Source organism: Pygoscelis adeliae, unplaced genomic scaffold, assembly GCF_000699105.1.
Source record: "Pygoscelis adeliae isolate BGI_AS28 unplaced genomic scaffold, ASM69910v1 Scaffold36, whole genome shotgun sequence".
Classification (NCBI taxonomy): Eukaryota; Metazoa; Chordata; class Aves; order Sphenisciformes; family Spheniscidae; genus Pygoscelis; species Pygoscelis adeliae.
The window spans coordinates 3,796,339-3,820,230 of record NW_008824934.1 but is presented as its reverse complement, the minus strand read 5'-3'; the positions used below and the strand labels follow the sequence as shown (position 1 = coordinate 3,820,230).

The window sequence follows — 23,892 nt, the reverse complement described above, 5'->3', positions numbered from 1 at the left end:
CACTCTGTACCTCTTCCCACTGCCTGCCTTCCCGCAGAGCTGCAATACTGCGGCTCCCTCCAAGAGCCTGCAGCATTCCTAATCCATCCGCTCCATCTCTGTCTGCCTCTCCCTGTCATTGACTGAGGCCTCATGTGCTGAACACAAGCCTGGTTTTTAGTAATTGCTGTTCCCAGAACTCAGCAGGCTGAAGGGGGTGGAAGGGAGATAAACATCAGAGTTCAACATCCAGACAAACACAGCAGAGCACACACAATAAATACATCTGCCCCCAAATGCAAATACGTCAGAAGAGGTTCCTTCCCCAGGGCTTAGAGCAGAGCAGGCTCAGACAGGAGAGCAACACGATGAGGTAAGTGCAGTCGCAGGGACCTCCGCAGCTCCTCTGGCCACTTGGCTTTGTGCAGGCCTTAGAAGGCATGACTGCGGTTCTCATCTTATTTAGCTGTTACTACAGTATGACTCCACTGATACCTCCTGATTTCTTCCATTGTCAAGTGAGAAGCGTGTTGGGCATGAAGATTTCAGCTAGTGCTGAGATATCTGTGATTTGGTACCGAGACTGGCAGCTTGGATGTGTGGCTTTTGGGGTATGATCTGAGTTGATGCTCACTCTTTCTCCATTAATCTCTGTTCCTTTGACACAGGCTGTTTGTCTTGCTAGCTATGCTTTACAGTGGAGTAAGCAGCAGCATTGTGCTGCAGAAAATGTATGGGAGGATCACGTCCCCCAACTTCCCAAATGTCTACCCAAATCACAAGGAGAGAATCTGGAATATTACTGTCCCCAAGGGATATTCTGTCTGCATCTACTTCACGCATTTCAACCTGGAGCTGTCCTACCTGTGTGAATACGATTATGTGAAGGTATGTGTAGGGCAGGGTGACGTGTAGCAGGTGAAGCTGTTAAAAACTGTGTATATGTGATCCTGGACGCATGCAGGACCAACATAACTGTTGTAAGCACTTGCTTCTAGTCTGCTAGTAAAGTTCAGGCTCAGCTGATTTCTAAATGATGTGTTTATTGAGGCCCACGGGACCAGGAAGTAGAACTGGTTGTCATGTTGGAACATCTGAAACTTCAGTTGTTTGTGCTCAGAAAATTCTGATGTTCCCCTCTCGTGAAGCAAAAGGTTTGAAATTTTGCCCAAAACAACATTTGAGCTTCATTTTGCTGAAGTTACAGTGTGTGTTTTAAATTAACAAGTAGTGCTTTACACAGAGTATAATGGGAGACCGTAAAAGTGTAAGCGATAGTCTAAACAAGATACTGTCAGCTTGTCTAAACGTGCACTTGCAGCACTTGCTATCGTGTGTTTGCTAGCTAATTTGAGAAACAACCTCAGGAAGAGAAACAAAGATACTGTCTTGGGGAAGTGTTTGGATGATCAGCGATGGCCCTGAAAGGTTTGTACTCCATGTGCTAGCATGTGTTCTAGTCTAGGCGGCCCCATCGCTGATTTGAGGCCATGCTCTCTCTGCACTCATTTTGTTGTTTGCATGGGCCTGATACACATTAAAGAGGGAGCTGTATACACAGGGAGTATGCAAAACCAATGCATCAGCAGTACTTTTGAATCTGATGGAACTGAATCAGGGAGCCTTGTTCCCATTTAGGAAGATCTCACTTCCGTGGTTTTATGTGGCAGGTTGCTCCCATTCCCCAAATCCGTGTTGTTCTTCATGTAATTTCCTTTGGGCAGGACAGAGTACTCATTTCTGGTAGGTCTGTAGTACACGGTTCTATCACTACCATGTACAACATGAACCCCATGTATCAGAACATTTCTCTTGTATTAAAAACACAAGATAAATGAAGAGCTGGAACTGTAATAAGTGAATCATAGAGCAAGTGAGTCACTAGTTTAGAGAGACCTTTTACTATACATTTGAATTTGTCAGTGTATGAAACCTTTTTGCCCCAGTTGTCTCTGGCTTTACCGAGATCTGATTGTCACTGAGAGTGCCAAGTTAACAAGAGCATTATAAACAAAGCATGGTGCTGGTAGCCCAGGCTGGCATCACAGCTTTATGTGGGCCTCTGAAAGGAAAAAGAGAGACAAAGTTATGGGCTTAAGTCACAGAGAATAGGGGAAATCTTCTCTTACCTGTCCCTGGATCTAGACTGGCCTCTAGAAGCACCTTTTGAGAGCATCCAAGCCTCCTTTCTCACACCATTAAATACATGCTTTCCAAGCCATGGCAGCAGGTTGGGAAGAGCAAAGCTCTGTGCTCATCTGGTAGATTTGTCTGCCCATTTTGCAGCTGAGCTCTGGTGGGAGGACCTTGGCTACGCTGTGTGGAAAGGATAGTACAGACACTGAGGAGGCTCCGGGCAACAAGACATACGTCTCCGTTGACAACAACCTCATGGTAGTGTTTCGGTCTGACTACTCCAATGAGAAACCATTCACAGGCTTTGAGGCCTTTTATGCTGCTGAAGGTAAGAGACCAGCCCCTCTTGTAGATGAAAGAAACACAGCTATGGTGGGGTTGGTGCTTCCCTGTGCTCTCATAGGCTGTCTCTGCTGGTGTGAGGTGGGAGAAGCTGGTCTTACTGTATGGAGGCAGATGCAAAAGGGCACAGCAACCAAAGGCAAACAAGCCAACCTCACAAAACACAGAGTGGCTCAGACCAAGACAAAGTGTTGTTGAAGAGTGTTGTTTGCCTAATTCTGTGCTTCACCCATTAGATATCGATGAGTGCAAACAGCTGTTTGGTGGTGAACCCCTCTGCAATCATCACTGTCACAACTATGTGGGGGGCTACTATTGCAGCTGTCGGATTGGCTACACACTGCATGAAAACAAGAGGACATGCACAGGTGAGCTCTTGCTAGATCAGGAGATACTTCCCTACCAACAACCTTCACTTAAATCCAGTCCCAAAACTAGCATTGAGATGAAAGCTGTGGGTTTTTTGTGCTGTTTTCAGTATTCCCTATGCGCCTGGTGCAGCTGGAAGAAGGTACAGGGGGTTAGTCAGGACTGTGAGCAGAGGCGCTGGTTTGCAGAGTGGCTGTGGGCTAATTGCTGCCGTTAGGGACAGCAATATTGTGTTGCAGTAAAATGGTGCACTGGCAGTTGGTTTTGGTTACTCCTTAGGCAGCATCTACCTGTGTTCAGCTTTAGACGGATTGAATGGAGAAGCAAGAAACTTGTCTTACACTGCCCACTGCAGACACTTTCAGTCTTCATGGCTGCCAGTGCAGCCAGCCTTGCGAAAATGAGTGTATCTTGGTCCCTGGGTACTGAGATACTGAGTATTCTGGACCTGAGTTAGTAGATGTGTTGGAAAAACTAACAATCGAGTTGCGAAGTCTAATGGAGAAATAGTTTGCTTACTCTCCCTGGAAAGGACACAGGCCAAGAAGCAGCAGAGTCCACATATCACTGACACCAGATACAGTGATCTGCTCGTTAAATGGGAGACAGGGCCAGGCACAGATCTCTTGTTCAGAAGGGCATACAGCATGAGGTTTAGCTAGCTGACTTCTGCCTGGCTCTGCTTCTCAGTTCAGAACTAGGGAAAGCTTATGTGTTGTCAGGCAGCGAAGTGTCTGTCTGAATCAGCGCAGTGATCGGCACCTCAGGATTCACTTTGCAGTGGAACGTGTGCCTACACATGTCAGATCCATCCTTTGTGGGTGCAGCTTTGCCCACCTAGAGCTGAATCCTGTCTGGAAAGAACCAGCACACATACTGCTCAGTAAATATTGTCATAGATGGGAAGATAGTTTCTTAGACCTCCCCAGTGCTGAAATGCAGAATTGGATCTAACTTCCAGTGCTTAATGCCATCTTGGCATATAGCTTCCCAACTCCAGCCTATTACAAACCCTCTCCAGCCCTGGCTGCCTGGGTCTGATTCAAGATTCAAACTCCTCATATCTCCAGTGTATTGGAACAGACCTATTCATTCAACCTCCCCTTCCTAAAGTGATGGCTTTTAGCCCAAGTATATGGATTTACTTATGCTATAAAGCATGTGCCTGATGTTAATATGAAGGTGCAGAATGAACAGCTGTGAACTAGCAGACTGGCAGCTTTGCATTGACCATTCATGTGTGCATACTTATGTCCCCTCCTTGAACATAACACTAGTAGAGGGAGCTTATCAGCAATATTGAAGGGCTGGGCTACCCTGATGGGTGGAAATGTGTGCATTGGGAATTACTGTGGTGCAGCTGGTGTGCTGGAACCTGTTCACATTTCAGAGGCCTTTAGATGCAAGTGCTGAAGCCACTCCAGCCCCTGGGCTGGGCTGCAAAGCAAAGGTCTCTGCAGATCACCTTCATGAGATGAGGGCAAAAGCTGCCCTATTTGATTTTTGGGCTCCTGTCTGAGCAGGCTGATATTGACAGGCTCTTTTTTTCTCCTTTATTTTCCAGCGTGAGATAATTATGCTTCTCCTCGCTTAGGCAGAGATGGAGACAGATGTGCTGGGAAGAGCTGGTTTGCCCTCCCTCCTGACCTGCCTGTTGCAGTCTGCCCAAGGGCTGCAGGCTTCTCTTACTCGGTGACTTGCACGTCTTGGTTCCTTGCCTTTCAGACCTGCCTCCTGCAGACAATAAAGAGGCTGTTCCTTGTTGAAAGCTGATGGCAGCCTCTGGGACATTTCTTGTATTTCCCATGTGTCACTATGGAAAGAAAGATAAGGCAGGAGAAGCCATTGTGAAAGGCCTCTGAGCATCACAGCTACCTGAAGACTCTTGAATTTGTTGTCCAGCTCTTGTTGCTTGACCTTCCATAGTTCTTAAACTGCAACAAGGCCAGAAACACACATTTGTTCCCTAATGTTCCTTTTAGATATGCTCTTGTCTGCACCCAGACTTGTAGGTTGAAACTATTTATATTCAGAGCCCATTCGCTCTTTGGAAAGGTTTGAAATTTTTTTTTGATCCAAATTTTATGACTCTGGCCATATCTCCCAGTGGGAACCTAGCCTTATGGCTGAAATGTGTTCTGGTGAGCAAAGCCTCAGAGTTCCAGGCGTTTGGTAAAGTAATATGAATGTCACCAGGGCAGCTCAGGTGTGTTGCCTTCATACAAGGGAAGGCAACAGTGCCCTCCCCACAATAGATGCAACACAAGGAATGCTGTTCTTCAGCGCAGTTGCTTGTGGCATTGATTGATACTGTCTCAGTCCCTTACAGTGCCTCTCACTGCTCCACATTAATATCCACATTTTAGATATGTCGCTATGTTAGACTGTACCCTCTTTGGGCAGGGACCATCTTCTTGAAACATGTTGGAGAAATGCCGTGCTCTGTACTAGTCAGTGACTAGAGCTCCCCAGCTGTGGAGGAAACATGATGATTATTACAGGAGGTTGACAAGTCAGAGCTGAGCAGCTGTAGGTGAACTGCTGAAGATAAAACAATGCTTTGTTTAAAAAGCTCGAGGGATTAAGGAGCATTAGTTGACCAGCATTTCCTTATTTCTGCAATTTAGCAGGAGTTGCTTTTAACTGTAATTTATGAGGCTCAGTTTCTCCAACCCTGTCTCTGCTCTTTAGTGCCTGGAGTAAACGGGGCTCACCTTTTCCAAGTGAGCATGGGAGGCGCAGAGAGTCTTTTAGATGAGACACTTGATTCATTTCAGGTCACTGCATTTGCAGACTTCTGTGTTATCTTGGGCAAGTCACTTGATACCACCTTTGAACATCCATCTGCAAAATGAGAGGTAACATCACTGCCTTGACTTACTGGGAAGATGCTTAGTTAAGTGCTGTAGAAGGTAGATGCTGCAGAGAACTGATTTGGGGGTACAGTGGCTGGGAAAGCAGACCTAAGGCTTACTTCTGCTGTATTTAATCTTGTTCAGAAGCTGTTTCATGGTCACAGTGAATTGTGATCAAAGCAGCTTGAAATTTTGTCATGGCTCGGTGATACAATTTATGACCCACCTTTTCATTGGAGACCTAATGAGCCAATGACAATGGACTTGCAAGTTTTGAGGGGATCATTTTTCAGAGTTCAAGCCTCTGGCAAACAGCTCACTGTGATTCTAATAAAAATATGGCCTAAGCATAATTGAGCACTCTCTGGACAGCTCTAAAGCTTGGACTGAGAAGTCAAGGGACATCATTTCTACTGGCAGATGTTAAAAAATCATTTGATCCTTTTTGTGCTGGCTGGTTTATGACTTTCTTGCCTGCAGACTTATGGAAAAAATACTGCCCTGACAAAGGAAACTCCCAGCGGCCACATCCAGGAGATACTGGGAGAAAAGTAAGGTCCAGTCTAAGCCTTTTCATCTTCAAGCTGCAAATTCCCATGGACTAGCAGAGTATCTTCTGTTGGGTCAGCTAGTTTTGGCTACTCATGTGAGCACAAGTCAAGAGAGTTTATTGATGATGACTCACATTTTTCCAAACTGTATTATGAAAATCTTGCATCAAAATTAGGAGAATGAGTTTAAAGGAGATAGATGTAATGAAGCATGAAGAACTATTAGTCTCTAACTTTCTCCTTCAAAACGTGGTGAAGGCCAGTTTTCTGAATTACTAGGGTATTAGCGGGGCACTGTTCTTACTTGTACTATAACAGCCTGTGGGGATCCCAGCTCTGTGCAGAGGCATGGTGCTATTTTTTGCTACGTGAACACAGAGCAATCACTGCCCTGAAGACCCTCTCAACTAGCACCTGGGCAGCTCAGAGTAATTCTGGAATATGCATGGCTAGAATGGATCCGGGCTAAGGATCCCTTGAGTCCAATCTCCTGCCTTTGATACTGGCCAGCATCTTACACTTCAGTGGAAGATACAGTTCAGTAAGTGATTTTTAAAGTATACTCCCATACAGAAGCGTAATCCTGTGCAATAGATCCTGCATTGTCTGTATGCTACTTAGCGTAAGCTGAATATACGGCACTAGCATGCAAAAGTTTGCCTTAAATTTCATATGACAGCACATTACACAGATTAATTATATGCTATTTCTTAATACTGTTTTTGTATCAGATTTGTGTTTTTGGCCTTTAATTTCATCATGTGTCCCTTTACCCTCTTTATTACTAGAGAAAGTAAACAGCCTTCAGAAACTATAATGTTTGGTTATATGCAGTGTTTTTCTGTCTCTACATGCATGTGTGTGCATGTTACCACACAGTGGTCTTTTCTCCACTATTTCTCCCTTAGATGTTTTCATGCTGAGCTCTAGTCTAATAACATTCCTTTAAACATCCTTTAAGGAATGAAGATGACATGTTCATTATGGTAAATAGAAGCCAAGGTGTTGCTGCCTTCTAGCTCTGAGGTTCTCGTAAGACAGAATTTAATCTTACCAACCTGAGTATCCCTTCTTTACACAGTAGATCCCATGCCTGGGGAAAAATGGTTTTGTAGGTAATAGGAAAGGATTCTGATGCAGAACTAGCAGAAGATTTGAGATTCTAACTTCCTAATGATTTCAGTAGGGAGTTAGGGGTGTAAAGATAGTACTCATTATATTGTGGCTTGTATGCTTAGGGTAAGACTTCACACTGAGACTTTTTTCACACCCAAGGATTTCATATTTTCATTCCTATCTCTTGCTATAATTGCCTCCAGACTACTCCTGTAGGGGCTGTAGAGCTGGGACAGATATTAGCAGCATGAAGAAATTTCAGTTTTTAAGAGAAGCAGATTTTTTTGCACTGACGTGGCAGTGAGCAGTATACTGCTAACGCTGCATATCAAGTAGGTTTTGGGTTTTGCGGTGTTTCTTAACCTGGGCTTGCAGCAGGTGGAAGGAGGCATTATAGTGGGGCCTTAAAAACTGAGGAGAGGCAGTGAACTCTGTGTCACTGGCAGTATTGTAAGCAGCACCTGCAGCAGCTCAGGAGGGTGTGCTGGAAAACCAAATGCTTCTGTAGTTTGAGGCACAATCGGTGGAATTACAGAAATGTGCATTTAGCTGGGAAGAATGAGGTAATAACAATTAAGGAAAAAACCCACTTGCTGATAATCCTCTACAAGTATAGCATGAAAGGAAAAGATTTAATTCCCATTGTAGCTCAACGATTTCTGCTGGTGCAAAGCAGTGTGCTGTTAGGCTAGATTCAGAGGCAGCCAGAACCTCCAGGTGAATTAGTCAAGATTTCTCTGCTTCTTTAGGCCAAGAGAGGCATTTCAAACAGGATTTTAAAATTAGGAGAGTGCTCAGTTTTAACAGGCATTTCTAGGTATTTATTAACTGTTTTACTCTGTGTATTTGTCAGCTGTGTTTGGAAATCTAGGACAATGAATTCAGAGTAGAGCACACACAGATGCTAAGTCACTGTGGTGGTGGATAGGTTTATGTCAAATAAAAGCAGCTGCTCATAACTTTCTGGGAAGATGGACTGAGAAAGATTGTTCTGAATTTACAGCTTGTGCTAAAAGAAACACTTGGTGCCCAAGTGCATCATTACTTGTGTTGTGGTATTGTAGTTGTGCTAAGAGCCACACAAACATAAAAGCAGCATCCTTTTACCTGTTCCTGCTTTCCTTTCCAAGTAAACGCTTGCATCCAAATATGTCCTGTAGCAGCAAGTAGGGCTGTTGCATAGGTACAGGGTGGACATGTTGTTCCATAGCTGGTATAGGGAATGTTCCATGTTCCCATGGAACTTCAGGTTTCATTCTCTGAAGTAAAAGGAGCTTAGAGTCTTGACTAATGAAATCCATAGTTAGTTAAGGGACAATAATGTTAATTTTCTCATTCACAACTTGGTCCCCTTCCGTTAAAATGACAACCTTAAACTGTATGGTCTATTTTATAATCACTAATCAGTGACTGGATAATGGCATTTTTGTTGGTGGAGGTTAGCATGGTGTGTTTGAGGATACAATTCAAAGTCAAACAATTTCCCTCTTACAATTAATTCAGTGTCACAGTGGTGCAAAAATACACCGGTGTTATCAGCCAGTCCAGCATTCCTCATCAATTAAAGGATTGCTCATACAGCTTTTGCAGCACATCATAAAGCCTTTGTTCCCAGCTGATCAAAGCACCACTTCACAGTGATCAGATGCTGTCAACAAGCAGAGATCCTCGGGGCACTTGTGGCTGTTCCTTCTTGCTTCTCTTCAGCAGGGAGCATTTGTGGCTCCAATTGTGTCGGCAAGAGGCACAGCTGGTTTTGCTCAGAGAATACAATTACATTCTAAATGTCTGGCAACAAAGGCATTAAAAAGAAAGAACTGCATTCAGAGGCTTCTGGAATTGAGGAGCTGATAGCTATCCTACCACTCAACACACTCCCATGCAGCAGACAAGCTGCAAATTTAACACCTTGGAATGTTTCTGACGAGCTTCCAGCTATCACACTTATTTCTGACCTCCAGTCCTGTGACTGTCTAAGTGGTGCTTTCCTGGTGTCCTTCCCTGCACCGCTTCTGAGGTAGGAGTGCTGGATAATGCTCGGGCCCTGGTCCTACCACAACAGAGAGAGAGGGCAATTTTCTCAACAGTGACAGATGCCCGCTGGTGAAATATGTGAGACTAGCTTCATTTCATAGGTAGTTAGATATGTGGCTCTGAAACTTTCTCAAAGGGATAGACTAGTGTAGAAAAAGATCCACTACCTTTACCCAGCACGGCTGAACTGAGTTAATACAACTACGATAATCATTTCCGGTTGTTTGGTTTTGTTTTTTTCCCACTGTCAGAGTCAGTTTTTACCAAAAGAACTGGAGAAATCACCAGCCCTGACTATCCAACACCTTATCCCCCGGCTCAGCTCCTGCAGCTACAGTATCCAGGTAGAAGATGGCTTCCTGATCACGCTGGATTTCATGGAGACTTTTAACGTGGAGACACACCCAGAAGTGTTGTGCTGCTATGATGTCCTTAAGGTAAGTTGAGTTTTATTGCATCTCGTCACAGCTTTTGTGAAACAGGCCCAGTTCTTTTACTGCATCTTCTTCAACCTGTGTCTCGCCATGTTAATTTACAGTTTCATCTCCCTGTATCTCTCCTCATTCATTTCTTCTTCTCATCCCTTCAGTTTTAGTTAGTTCGTTGTTTTTTTTTGTTTCAAACCTTCCTCTTCTGGGAAATTCACCAAAAACAAAACCAAGCACACATATGTGTGATGACTGAAAGATTTCATCGCAACCTCTGCCCTTATCACAGATCAGCGATGCCGGGGGAATCAGTTAAATCTTTTGCATTCAGTTTGCTTATCTATAAAATGGACCCAGCGATCACTTCCCAGGAATTCCGCAGCACTTAGGGTGCTTGGAGAAAAGGCACTCTTGAGTTACCAGAGTGACGAGCCATCACTCTAACCACCTGCTTGTTTTTTTAAACTTTGCAAGAAAGGACCGTTCAAGTTCAGGGAGTAATTGCATTAAAATCTTTGTTTGTTCTTCCATAAGCCTCATGGGGGAAGGAGTAAAGACAGTTTGTTTTGCCTTTTCTCATTCTTTTCAGGTTAAACCACCCAAAAAGCAATTTGGCCCATTCTGTGGAAAGACTTTGCTTGCAAAAATTGAGACACAGGCAAGTGTGAATACTACTTCCATAACTGATATCTCAGGAGCACACACTGGGTGGAAGATGAAATTACACAGCAACAGGTGGGTAGGAGACCTCTGTTTAGTCCTCGAGTCCAAGCTATTCCCAGAACTTCATTCTGGAAAGGCCTGAATAGCGACCAAATAGTGGTGCTTTGAAACGGTGGTTTCATGCTTAGCTTTCAGTAGCGTACCTGTTAAACAATGTAGCTACTCAGTAGTTTACTTCTGAAGTAAGGTTTTAAGAGAACTCCAGAAATCCAGCTGATCTTACAGTTCAACTGGGGTTCAGGCATATGATTTTATTTTAGGGAACAATTTTCCCAACTTGTCAAGAGTTACGAGGTACATGTTCAGGCAGCAGACGTACTGGGCTAGTCCTGTCAGGGTAGCCTGGCTCCGTGCAGGTCACTGCACACCTTTGATGTGAGAGCATCACGGTAAGTCAGTCACAGTTTTTCCTTTTATTCTCAGTAATTGTAGATTTGTGTCCATGCAAGTGAAACAGTGTGGAGAAAGGGCAGAGAAAGGGTGGGGTTTTTCCCCTACGAGTCCTTAGCAGTAAGTAATGAATTCACTCTTACGGGGAATATTCTGTTTTCTGATCCTCTGCAGGTTTGCCATGTCCCAGTCCTGAAGCACCACCCGATGGACACATTGCACCAGTGCAAGCGCAGTACATTCTGGATGACCTCTCTCTTGTGACATCGGGTATGTGCTACTTGAAGTAGGTGAACCATGGCACCGTCAGCCCTAGTGGACTTAATTTCTCAGGGATTAAACATATAGGTGCCTTTTCTCATTAACAATTTCTGCTGTTCACATTATGAGGTGTATTCAGTACACTGAATTTGTTAGCAATTGTCCTTTCTTTGATATCCTCCCCAAAGAGTTAAGTTTCTGTGTATGCCTGTGTGTATGTATGCCCATGATGATGCTCTCTGAACACTGCTGCTTAGAGATTTGCTTGTAATTATGTTGGAAGAAAAGAATGATTTTACGAAAGATTTCACAAGATCAATGTAGCGAGAATTTTTAATGTTCCTTCATTTGTTACTACATCTCTCCAGGGAAGTTAAAATTAATGCCACATTTCAGACTCAGTTCTGCATAACATCCTGCTTCCCAGCAGGCAGTTTTGGAAGATACTGTAGTCTGTGTATGCTTACAGTGAAATTTTAAAATCACAGTTAGGTGATTGTGTTTTAGGAAGGCACAGGCTTACCTCAACAGTTATTTTATAGTCTGTGTGATTTGATAGTTGCACACATTTACTGCTTACTGTTTATGTAGAAACCCAGAAAAACCGAACTGATGTGAGGGTTAGTGTTCAACGCAAAGAGTAGGAAAGCTGGGTGTGTGTGGAAACAGGTAAATGAAGGCTGTATTCCTTGTTGTCCTTGAAATGCACTGACCAGCACTGTGTGCCATCGTTGCTGGTGACGAGGCAGGTGTAAGTGGTGGAGCTGCTACACAACAAATGCACGTTAGCCTCCAGATTCCAGGAAGGGTAACCCTCCCTCACATCCACAGCAATCCACTGTGGCCTTTAGTAGCACCCACATTTAGATATATGTGATGATGGCATAAAGAATGATTTACCTTTTCCCACTCTGAAAGTAGTGCAGCGAAGCAGTACATTTAGTAAAGACATTTTAAGCAAATAAAAACCTAGTTAGTTTTTCCCTTATGAATGAGCAAATAAATGTGTAACTGATGTTGTTTTTCTGTAATTAACCCTGTTTGATGTGGAATTAATTTGACCTTTTATTTTTATTCATGCTTCTTGGAGAATTAAAATGTTGTGAAGTCTTTTGTAGCGGAATGTCGAAAAGATGCGTCTTAGAACAAACCAATGGCAGAGTGCCTCAGTAAGTCAGTGCTAATATTTGTGAATTTGAAAATGTCTGTGTAAATATTTATATTTAAAACATTGGGTTTTTAAAGACAATGATAGAAGTTGCAGTATGAGAACATTTTCTTCTGCTTGGTAACTATTCCATTTCTGTCAAAGTGCATTTTGTACTTGGAAGATGTTTCAATGTCTGCCATTCTTTAAAATCTCTAAAAAGCACTGATGGTTATTTAAAAAAAAAAAAAAAGTGTGGTAGTGTCCTTTGAAATAGTGTAGAATGTCCCAACAGTTTTATGTAACTAGCAAAAGCATCGTCATCATAGGAGAAAAATACAGTACCTGTACTCTTAAAGTACTGGTACAATTTATCTTTAATTAGTCTGCGTTCATTAATATATGTATCAGTTTCCTGCGTACACAGTGTGCAGCGTGAGTCTTGCACAGTCACAGCTTAATCTAGTGGATGGGAGTGCAAATGCTCTGAGGAAACCACAGCGTCTACTAAAACCTTCCCAGTTCCCAGTACTCAGCTGTGGGGTTACTGATGTCTGCCTGCCCAACTGTGAGCACAGAACCTTCACTGGTATTTCTGTTTCTGTTATCTTGAGTAAAGAGGCCTTGTACCATTCCCTGAAGATGACAGTTGAATCCTGCTTGATTAGGTTGACGTTTTCAGTGCACTAGCTTTTCTTTTTCTTAATATACTTTTGAACTGCTTTAGTTGTTGACTGTGGTCAACCTGAGGACATATAGGCAGTGGTGCCGTTACTTACGTTACGGGGCCTGAGAAGAGCACCTACAGTGCTGAAATGCAGTACCAGTGTGAAGCCCCCTTCTGCACCGTGAAGGCTAATAGTAACGGTAGGTCCTAAACATCAGCTTAAGAGAGAGTTTCTTGGTTCTGATGGTGCACAGAGTGAATACCCCTGACTGACATAGACATGCCTGTAAAGGTCAGCAGAACCTTTCTGAAACGCAATACAAAGGCTGTTAACTTTGGGAAGTGTTGTTTGCGTTTTTAAGGATGTGTACCTAAGCATTCTGAAAGGTACCCCAGGTGGGCTTCATTCAGTAACAGTTGGGAGCTTAACATGTTCTTATCGTTCCCCAGTTAGTGGTGTTTAATAGTATTAGATCCTGCACAGAGCCAGAGGTGTGTAGTGATGCGTAGTCACCTTCTTATGAGCCTGCAGTAAACTCAGAGGAGACCTAAAATACGATGTCTAACACTGCCTCTAGAGTGTCACTTCTGTGTTGCTCTAAAATGATGCCCAGCTGTTGTATGCACTTGTTCTTATTTTTGTTGTCTCTGTGAGATGCAGGTAAATATACATGCTGCGATGATGGATAGTGGAAAAACTCCAAAGGAGAAAACCCCTCCTGCCTGTGAACCAGGCAACGCATGAACGTACAAAGTAGTTGGAATTAGCAGCCACTGCAAAATCATTAACAAGCTCTCGCCTAGTACTGCCTGTTGCTGGTCCATGGTTGCGCTTTGTTACGGAGCCGGCGAGGCAGATTGTACGTAGGCCGATAATGCACTTACATGCACCTGAGTTGGAACTTCAGAACGTTTCCTGTAACGAAGGGGCTCAGCTCCCTCTGTGATGCTTGTTCCTAAATGCCAGCCTGCAGTGAACAACGGATGCTGGGCTGTTAACAAGTTACTCAACTAAGCTATTCCATTGTTTATGTAAAGAGTTAAGTAGCGGGTATAACAGCAGGGCTTTCTTAGATTTTCTTTTACTGCATTTAAGTTGATGAGGCAGAACCACCTCATTGCAGAACGTTCATTTTAAAAATCAGGTGACCACCTTTACGTTACTCTGATTTTCAGAATGGCAAGTGCTACAATTGCTGTCTAACAGGGAGGAACGTTAACACAACGCAAAATGTTACGATAACTACACAGTGTGACTGGTGCTCCCTGTAGTTATTAATATTGACCTTATAGTTACCTGTTAAATTGTTTACTATTTTAACATGCCTTGGTCTTGCCTGAGGCTCCCTGTTGCTGCTAGCATTGCAGATTAATGCCAGAAACTCAGTTCAGTTCCCCTTGAAGAGAGTAAAAAGCTGAACCTTCAGTTTATTCCAGCTCTCTTTTGGAGAATGCAGTTTCATAACTAACTAAATTGTTGTTCCTTTTAAATTGCTTGGCATTGGTTCTGACAGGAAAATTGAACCACACTCCAGAAGTATTTGTGAGGGGGAAAAGACACTGAATGCCCTTACTGCAGAGTACGGGGTTGGAGGTGTTTGTTTTGGTTCGTTTTTTTGGTTTGGTTTTTTTTTTTTTTTTTTTTTAATGCTTGAACTGCTAAATTAGTTACTTGGTAAAATTACTCGAGCTCCAAGACTGAGTTTTGGGAGAAACATTTTACAATGTAAAAGCGTAATTGTTCCTCTTATCTTTTAGATTAGAATATCCATGTATTCCAGTTACCTTAATTTACACTCAGAACAAATACACTTACTTCTCTATGCCCAAATTCCTAAGCAAAACTCTCTCTTTTGATTACAGAACTTTTCCAAAGGATGTATGAAATACCGACTAATGAAAATTGTACTCTAAATCAAATATTCATTGGCGAGCAATTTTACCATTCCAAAACAATCTAGGCATTACATTTAGAATCATTAACTGAATTTAATCCACACAAGCATAATAATTCAGTATCCAAACCTTAAAATGTTCAGCACTTATTGCTGCATGCATTGTTTTGCAGTTTGTGGAACGCAGAGAAGTGGAACTGTGGAGCGTATCTATGGAGGAGGGAGAGCCAAGCCTGGAGCGTTTCCCTGGCAAGCGATGTTAATTACAGAGCAAGGAGCGTTAGGAGGTGGTTCGCTTTTGTGTGACAACTGGGTTCTAACAGCTGCTGATGTTGTAGCTGATCAAAGAAACCCCTCAGCTTTGAGGATTAAATTGGGGATTTTGAACAAACGCTCATTTTGCTATGAAGACGCCTGGGCAGAAAAAAAAGTTTATTAATGAAGGTTATAAAAATGATCTTGTCAACTTAGTGATACGGCATTGGTTAGACTGGAGCATAAAGTCTCAATTAGTACCAATATCACACCCATTTGTTTACCAGGAAAAGATGACAGATTTCAAATGAGAGCAAATGGTCGGGTAGAAGTGAGACGAGGAGCTCTTCTGTTGTACTGCTGCACGCTGAGCTGGCAGTCATCAGCCAGAAAGAACATACAGATGTGTACGCAAATAAACCATTTACCAGAAAACCTGCTGTGTGCTGGAGCTGAGGGAGGGGGCGGAGGTGCCTGTCAGGGGGACAGCGGAGGACCGCTCTTAGGTGCTCAGGCCAGCAAAAGGTTTATCATGGATATTGTGTCCTGGCGTTTACACTGTGCTCTTGCGGGGCAGAATGGGGTCTAGGCAAGAGTCACCAGTTACTTCCCTTGGATTGAAAGCACTATTGTAAATAATTCTTAAAAGACTTATTTGTAACTCCTACCACCTATTACTTAGATTACACCAATAGCTACAGTATTTAAATACTTAGAAAATAACACTAAATACTTAATGTTTAACTTTATTAGGCTTAACAGTTCTGTTAAAAAGGAAAAAAAACCCTTAAGTATCCAAATACAGTATTAATTTTTGTTTTCTGTCCCAGCAGCTGTTAAAAGACCTTTAGATTTACAAAATTGCCATCTGCCTAAAGAAGGTATTACTCTGTACTTAACAAACTATATTTTGTTTTATTTTAAATAGTGCTCTGGAGTCTTGCAAGACTGCAGCTTTTGACTGAACACACGTCCAGCGGAAGCGTGCAGCGCATCCAGGTACCTTGCACTGCTGCCTCATGTGTACTGGTAGTTGAAGACTCCCAGCAGAACCAGCTGCACACTGTATTTGGGGACAGCATTTACCTACAGTGCTGCACACTTCAAGGTACCTCTATAGGTACCTGCTGTACGCAGCATAGGCACAGCTGTACAGCCCTTGCCTTAAAGAAGTTCCCGCTGTCAGCTGCAAAAACTGTTTTTCTGAACACACTTTTATAAAGAATAAGCTTTCCCATTCAGATTTGTAAGTTCAGTACATGTTCAGATGACAACAGATTCTCAGAACTAATTAGAAGCAATGTTACGAAAAAACTGTTCTGACTACAGTATATATCCCCCTTACAATTACATAAGCTTCCTCCTTGCATCTCACATCCTTTCATTAGTATTTCACTTTCTAGAATAACTGAAAATGAAACCTCTTTAAAAAAAAACAAAACAAGACTCCAGACACTTCAGTATGTTTTCAATAGTAGTTTATTTACTCACTTATAAACACTAGGGTATGCAAAGCAGTTAGAAAATACTACTAAAACTTGAAAATTATTCTAAAATTTTCAGGGATTTTGCTTGAGGGTGAAGGAAGGCTAAAATTATTAGCAAAAAGACTACTCAGTGCTGCCAACCAGCCTGTTAAAACCTAAACCTGGACAATTTAAACAAAATTAAAGCCATGCTAATTACAAAAACTTACCATGAAGTTCCTTGCAGGGGGGTCACAGTTAGTCTTTGGAGGTCCAAGAATACCATTTTTAAGTGTTACTCAGCAGAAGTAGCTGGTAATAGTGCAAGTGCTAAAATGCAAAATTCACAGATGGTACAGAGTTTGGAGATTATTCTGACTTAGGTGCAGAAAAAAAAAAAAATCCAAGCAACTTTTTGCAGTGGGATATGAACAACAAAAGTGTGGGATTACTTTTCAGCGTTAGTGTTTAGAACCCCTATTCAAACCCTTTAAGATGTACATTGAGACCCAGCTGCTTTTTTAATACTGCAAGTGGAAAACTAACAGTAGTGCAGTTTTGTCCACTATTTAGACGGTCTTCTATTCACAAGCCTCAATATAATACACAGTAATGAAGATAGAACTTGAAAAGTTAAATAGGTTAAAAACTGTGTAAATATCCATATTCAGAACGTTCATAGCTACAGCATAGTAGTATGGTGTATAAAAAATACGGATCAACCTTCCGTGGGTTTCAAGCGCAAGTAGATTAAACAATTCCTCCACTCCTACTGGCAGTGGAAATGATCTTCCACCGGTTTCTGCTGAAACATCCTGCTCTTTGTTAAGAAGCTGCCCCTTAACTGACGCTTCTGCACCTGTAATAAACTTCGTTTTTCAGATTAAGACTTCCATCAAAGTCCATGTACATTTACTAATGCTTTATTCAGTTGGAAAGTCTTTCCTGTGACTAGTTTTAAACATGAGTTTATAGCTTTCTTCTGGGCTGAAAGTGTTGCAGAACCCTACTTCCCATGAATGGACTGGTCTAAAAACAAGTTAAAAACATCCATCCCCAAAGGAGATGCTGTGGACAGAAATACATCTTGACAGTGTTTGTTTCCCCCAACCCACTTCTGATGAGGAACTCCTAAAATACGAAGTAAGTAACGTTCCTTGGTACAGATGCAATCTGGAGGGAACTGCTTACCATTCTAGGTGTGGACACCCAAACGTGTGGGAACTGGATTTTAGGTATATACGTATCACTGAACAGTGCAAAAATACAGTGGATTAAAGTTGGGTGTCGGGTATCGATACATGATGAGCGGTGGCTCCGTTTGACTTGTCAACTTTTAGAGCATGCTTATCTGAAACAAACCGAATTACTGCAAAAAAGCTTTACAGAAGTTCATCTCAAAAGGGTAAAATTAATTAACTGCTATGAATTCTTTGCATTCAGGGCTGCAAAACAAAGACACATATTACTTAAATCAGTTTTATTTAAGAATTTCCTACAGTGACAAATCTTATAAAAAGCATCCAAACACGAAACTGCAGCAAACAGCATTCTTATGGATATCTTACAGACAGTGGAACTTCCACCCTGGAGAGGCACACTGAGCTCGCTAGTGATCTCTGCTACTGCAAAGCACACCACAAGCTCAATGTTCTCATCACAAACCCCATCATCTTCAATTCACATTACCACACTTACAGATCATTAACAGAAAAAAAAAAAAACGCACACCATACAGCATTCACAGCAGTTGACATAAGGGAAAAAAAATACAAATATTCATTTCACATAACACATTCAACTAATTGATTAACTAGGTATAAAACCCACTTAAAGTCTTCCACATATGGATGTCCTTTGAATGCAATAAACACTCGTACTTTATTTGCTATCATTGCTCTCCGCACACTCTCTCACCAAAGCCACAGGATTGAGAGACATCTCGCCAAGTAAAATAAAATCCCATAATGCACCACCAGGTCTCTGCATGCGCTCTCTCCTTTATCTCGCACATACCAGCCCTCTCATGCCTCGGCACCACCATCAATCCCACACAAGGTTTCAAAAGTTCAAACAGCCTTCTGGTTCCATCTCACAGCCTTGCGTTCATAGCGTTGATACGACTCCATGAAATAAAGAGTAGCGGATAAAAATGGAACACCCACCGTCTAAGACGCAGCATGTGCGGTGTGATGAAGTATTCTTGGATGAGAAAGCATGTAGACAGAAGTATTCCTAAGGCAGAATATTTACAGCACTGCTTTCAATGAAGTGCTTCTTCCATACACATTTGAAATGAGATGAACTGCGGAGATTAAATGAAGCCTTCATATCGTACTTTAGTATGGAGGGGAGACAGTGTTAAAAAAAAAACACAAACGAAACAAAAACGACACCGTGTTCTCCAACTGGGGCACTTGGAGAGTCTTATGGTGGGATCAAATTAAAAACAAGAGGGAGAGAATGCTGTTTCTGACCAATGGTTTCCATTTTGAACATGCAAAGAATTCAGGTAGCCAGGAAACAAAGGATAAAGTATTACAGGAGAAACCTTTCCTATCGATTGTAGTGTTAGTTTACCTATCGGGCAAACAGCAGTCCGCTTCCAAACATTCAGTATTCCAACAAGATATGTAACAAAACTTAGAAAATTCCTTTTACCTTTCTTTTTCTTTTTTTTTTTTTTTTTTTTTAGAAAAAGAAAAATGTCAAAAATACTGCTGAATATACTGCACACTGAACAAACTGATTTGGAAAATTTTAGTATATATGTAATTTACAGTATACTTACCACGAGTTAGAAAAATTTGATTTCCCACCATAGAGTCAGTATGAGAGCCCACTGCGTCTACATTCCCCAGCCTGACGATTTGGAATCCATGCTTGAACCAAAGCCTCCGTTAAACCCACTGCTGGAGCCCGCGTTCGAGGCCGAACCCCAGCCTATCGCTGCCCCCGAATTGGAACCACCGTAGGAGTTATTCCCTGAACTAAAGCCCTGGTTCTGCTCCCGCTGCATGTTGCCTTGAGGCTGGTTGTTTCCCGACGGCCCCGACTGGTTCTGCTGACTAGCCAGCATGCCCATCATTCCCCAGCTGCTCTGCAGGGCTGCCTGTGCTGCTGCCATCATGGCAGGGTTGATGCTAAAGGCTCCGAAGTTCATGCCTCCACCCATGTTACTGCCCTGGTTGTTACCCAGTCCTCCCCCACCTCCTCTGCTGTTGCCAAACCCCCCTTGATTCCCAAAGCCTCCCGGATTACCACCAAATCTTCCACCTCTCTCTAACTGTCTATTGCTATTGTGCTTAGGTTCAGCATTGGATATATGTACGCTGATTCCTTTAATGATCAAGTCCTCTCCACAAAGAGATTGGGCAACCTATAAGAAATAAGGGATCGATTAAATACATGTTAAGACTTCTTTTTTTTAAATGTTAGTAGTACAAGACAAAAAAATCCCACATGATTCTGAGCAGATATTTAACCTGCAAAGGAAGCATGTGCATATACTTAATCCAATTTGAAGTGTTTTATCTTCGCATTCGCTACTACACTAACTGCAGTATAAAAACCCGTCTGTACAACAGCATCTGAAAAGTGTAACCTTAGACCAACTCAATAAATCAAGCGAATACCACTGGAATTCCCAAGACAGTGGACAAGGCAGTGTTCCATGTGTAGTTCCAGCAATAATGCTTTATCAAGCTACTGAAATGTAGGCTGTCTAAATATGAAGTCAAAATATTTTAAGACATACCTGATCATCTGCAAATGTAACAAAAGCAAAAGCTCGGAAGGGTTTAGGAATGAAGACATCTACCACTTCTCCGTACTGGGCAAAGAACTGTCGGAGTTCATCTGCTGTCATGTCCTCAGTGCAGCGCCCAACAAACACTTTTCTGCTACGCAGAGGTTCGTCAGGACTTTGCTGGAGAGAATTGAAGAGAGAAGGAAAAAAAAAAAAATAAATCACAACTGTCCTTGAGAACGAACCTACATTACGATAAAGGCCCCTTTTAATCTAGCCTATTCCGAGGACTGAAGATCAAGAAAGTTTGAGATTGCAAGTTAAAGACTTTAAAAGTTCCGTTCAGAGAACATGCCTACACTTTGGTACAGGTGGAGAAGAGCCACAAGAAAATGAAGACGGGAGCAATACACAAGAACAGGGAAGAGGCCACTGTGGAAGGACGGGGTTTTTTTGGTAATAACTGCATATATACACGCAGGAAATAGACAGAAGCTTCAGGTTCAGTTTTGAATTCAAACAAAGACTCATTCCGATCTTCCCTAGGTTAGTTATTCCGCTTCCTTTATTCTCCATTTATTCATGCAGCAGACAAGTTAAGCAGGTACTGCTGGACATTAAAACACATTATTTTCAGATTTCCATCTGTACTTAATTCCCCCACATAACTAGCTATTCTCCCAACACTTCTTGTTCACTTCCTGCTCACCCACCTCCTCCCTATTTTCCTTCCTTTCTCTCACTTGTCCTGTCCATTCACAGACTGAAAAGCCACATCCAAGAGTGGATTATTAATCTGTTCATGTGCTCACCTAAGACAGCTGCTGAAGAAGGGCACTTTGAGTGTTTCGTAAAAATAAAACTAGCAATAAATGCGAAAGTACCTTAGAATTGGGAAGTTTACAGTCACACCATCTTCCATCTATCATGTGCCGCTGAGACATTACTTTCACCTGGGTTTCATAATCCGTAAACCGAACAAAACCAAAACCTTTTGAGTGGCCAGTTTTAATATCCTTCTTAACCTAAGACAAAAAAAAAGCGCAGATTTTTAAAAAGATCACAGAAACAGTATGTGCCTGTGTGACTTAATGACGTGCTATTTACCAGTTATCTCCTGTATCAACCTTGATATTAAGATCACCAGAAAAAGTATACAAAAAGTTTTGATTATCTCACTGTATATGCCTCCCTTTTGTTACGAAAATTACCGTAATATTACATAGTCAAAGCAGGGGCCTGTGACGCTTATTAGCTTGCCTTGAGCCCAAGCATAACCAAAAATGGGATATAAATATTTTGTAATATTGTGATGGCATCGCCAGACCAGCTGTATAAGCAACTTGACCACCAAAGGGGCAAACCCGTGTAGCTGCGCACAGGAGGCATGCAAGTAACAAAAGATAAAGAACAAGCCAAGGTGAGATCCCCCTTCTGGGAGGATAAAAACATCACACATGAAGACAGAAAAAAACCAAAGCAGGTTTGCCTTCCGACTTCTGCCATCAAAGAGCCCTCACGCCTGGCCAGGCCACCTTGGCGGCTAAGGCCACTGAGGTCCCAGGCATCCATGCTAACCAAGCAGCACCAGGTCCACGCTACCACGTGCACTCGGCTGAATCAGGAGACGTGCGTTACAGACGAACAGCCTGGTGTAGGCAGTGGTAACACAGAAGTAACTGTTAGCGTGAAGTGTGCTGTTACGGAACGAATTAGTAAAGTTCTGTTTGAGAGTTCATCAGTCTTGTAAACACTCTCATCACAGCAATCTCCAATTCCTTAACACATACACATATACATAAATACACATTCAGCTGCAATTAGTAATATAAATTACAAAGCTCTTAAGAACACTGTACCCATTAAGCTGATCTGCATGAATTACCACTCCCAAATATTCCTGACCATCTGTACCTACACAAGCCTGTAGCTACAAAGCTCATGGAACAAAATGCAACCTAGGAACAGAGACACACAGCTTCAGATCTTCGAGTTTATATGGCTCTGTTTATTTCTACTGGCTTCATCGGAAGACCAATTTCTACCTAATGTCCCTCCTTACTTGGGCTGCAAAAGGATTTTACCTGCACCATCAGAACTTCTCCAAATGTACTGAAATATTCCTTTAAGTCTTGTTCGGTGGTTTTCCAGGGAAGACCCAGGACTATTAAATCTGAAGTCTTCTGTACTGCTCGTTTCACTTTCACGGCTGATGATGCATCTGTTTCGTCCATTTTTCTCTTATTATCTGAATATAAAGAAGTACATTAGACATCATCCTCAACTCTGGAAATTGCTTCCACTGATTATGAACCACATGGTGTACAATCATAGACTACGATGAGAAAGAGTACAGACTACAAAAGAACACATGCCAGCTGCTGGGAGCTCAGTATTACAATCCATACCCAACTGCTTACAAGAACAAGGACAGAAGAAAGAACAGCCTACAATTAAGTCCTCCTCCAAAATGCCATTTGACTGAGTTAGTTTTGCATTAGTTTACTGAAGTATTATCCAGTAACATTCACAGTCCTATAAGGATGTGGAGAAGACAGGAATTTTTAACAAGAATATTTTGTTAGCAAGTTACTTCCTTCCTTTTTTTTCCCCCCCGGGGGGTGGGGCAGGGTGGTCAGGCTCCTGAGCATGTTTTAAATGGTACCTCTGACCAAACCACGGCTTGAGAAGCAGCATCTGTGCGTACACAGAGATCCCATTACACCACAGTCTTCGAAGGTCTATATAAGGCTGTAAACCCTCCAAGGATAATGCAAGACTGTCATTAAAGTGCTTGTATGGGTAGAGAGTTAAAAATCTTACTGCGTATCTGAAAACGCAGCGGGGTCAGATCTGCTCTGCAGGACAGATACGTGAATAAAATCGCTGAACTTCTCCAAATGAGAGGGTTCAACAGTAATATTGTAGGCATGTTAAATTAGCAGTGACTCACACGGACCTCTTGACTGAAAAAGCAAGCTTGTACAAAAAAGCCAAAGGAACGAAGACAAACCTTTGGGATAATTAACAACATAGACCAGGTTTCCCCATCCGGCTTCCGGCGCGTGCAGAATGCCTTCCACCAGCCGGACCCCCCTCATGCACTGCGACACCGGGTTCCTGTAGCGCAGCCCGCACGCCCCAGGGAACTGGGCGGTCACGGTGGACAGCAGCACGGTGCCGTCGTCCTCCGAGGGGATCTCAATGGGCTCATCGTTCTCGTCCTCCGTCACCCGGATATACTCCGACATTTTTGCTGGACGTTACTAAAGCACAGGAGAGGGGAGGAAAGCGGGCGTAAGCCACCACCTGGTTTCCCTTGATTTGGTTTTCATCTTTCTAGCCTTAAGGCATAAGCCCATCTGTATTTGTTACACAACAGCGTACACCGAAATGCGTTATTCATTGACGTTAGTGCCTCGGGCCCTGCCGTACCGACAGACACACGGACCAACACCTCGGCCCGTCCCGGAGGCTGCGGAGGGACCAGCATCGACGGCTCCCCGAAGCACGGAGGAACGTCCCAGGGC

The 23,892-nt window shown here is 42.7% G+C and overlaps 2 protein-coding genes across 2 annotated transcripts; one reads left to right on the top strand and one right to left on the bottom strand.

The window, feature by feature from the left end:
• Positions 1 to 275: 275 nt before the first annotated feature.
• Positions 276 to 15,794, top strand: MASP2 (mannan-binding lectin serine peptidase 2). Its single transcript, XM_009325212.1, is given in 20 exon segments — positions 276 to 352; positions 648 to 867; positions 2,266 to 2,443; positions 2,694 to 2,825; positions 6,333 to 6,346; positions 9,636 to 9,698; positions 9,700 to 9,819; positions 10,400 to 10,538; positions 11,098 to 11,172; positions 11,175 to 11,209; positions 12,275 to 12,353; positions 13,059 to 13,084; positions 13,087 to 13,198; positions 13,660 to 13,708; positions 13,710 to 13,732; positions 15,067 to 15,314; positions 15,316 to 15,358; positions 15,361 to 15,468; positions 15,471 to 15,570; positions 15,572 to 15,794. Coding segments are annotated over 20 exon segments (2,064 nt in total).
• Positions 15,795 to 18,079: 2,285 nt separating this feature from the next.
• On the bottom strand, positions 18,080 to 23,623 carry TARDBP (TAR DNA binding protein). Its single transcript, XM_009325211.1, has 5 exons — positions 23,376 to 23,623; positions 22,447 to 22,610; positions 21,247 to 21,387; positions 20,372 to 20,542; positions 18,080 to 19,993 (listed from the first exon to the last, which is right to left on the bottom strand). Exons 1-5 carry the CDS (start codon positions 23,611 to 23,613, stop codon positions 19,463 to 19,465), a joined length of 1,245 nt encoding a protein of 414 aa, XP_009323486.1. The 5' UTR covers positions 23,614 to 23,623; the 3' UTR covers positions 18,080 to 19,462.
• Between the last annotated feature and the right edge of the window lie 269 nt (positions 23,624 to 23,892).

What these genes read in the sequence shown, in the direction of transcription:
- TARDBP (XM_009325211.1), bottom strand. Translation starts at nt 23,613, where the DNA reads ATGTCGGAGTATATCCGGGTGACGGAGGACGAGAACGATGAGCCCATT. An exon ending in TGTTGTTAATTATCCCAAAG is followed by an intron (nt 22,611 to 23,375) that starts GTTTGTCTTCGT and finishes CTTTATATTCAG; the next exon opens with ATAATAAGAGAAAAATGGAC. An exon ending in GTAAACTTCCCAATTCTAAG is followed by an intron (nt 20,543 to 21,246) that starts GTACTTTCGCAT and finishes AATTCTCTCCAG; the next exon opens with CAAAGTCCTGACGAACCTCT.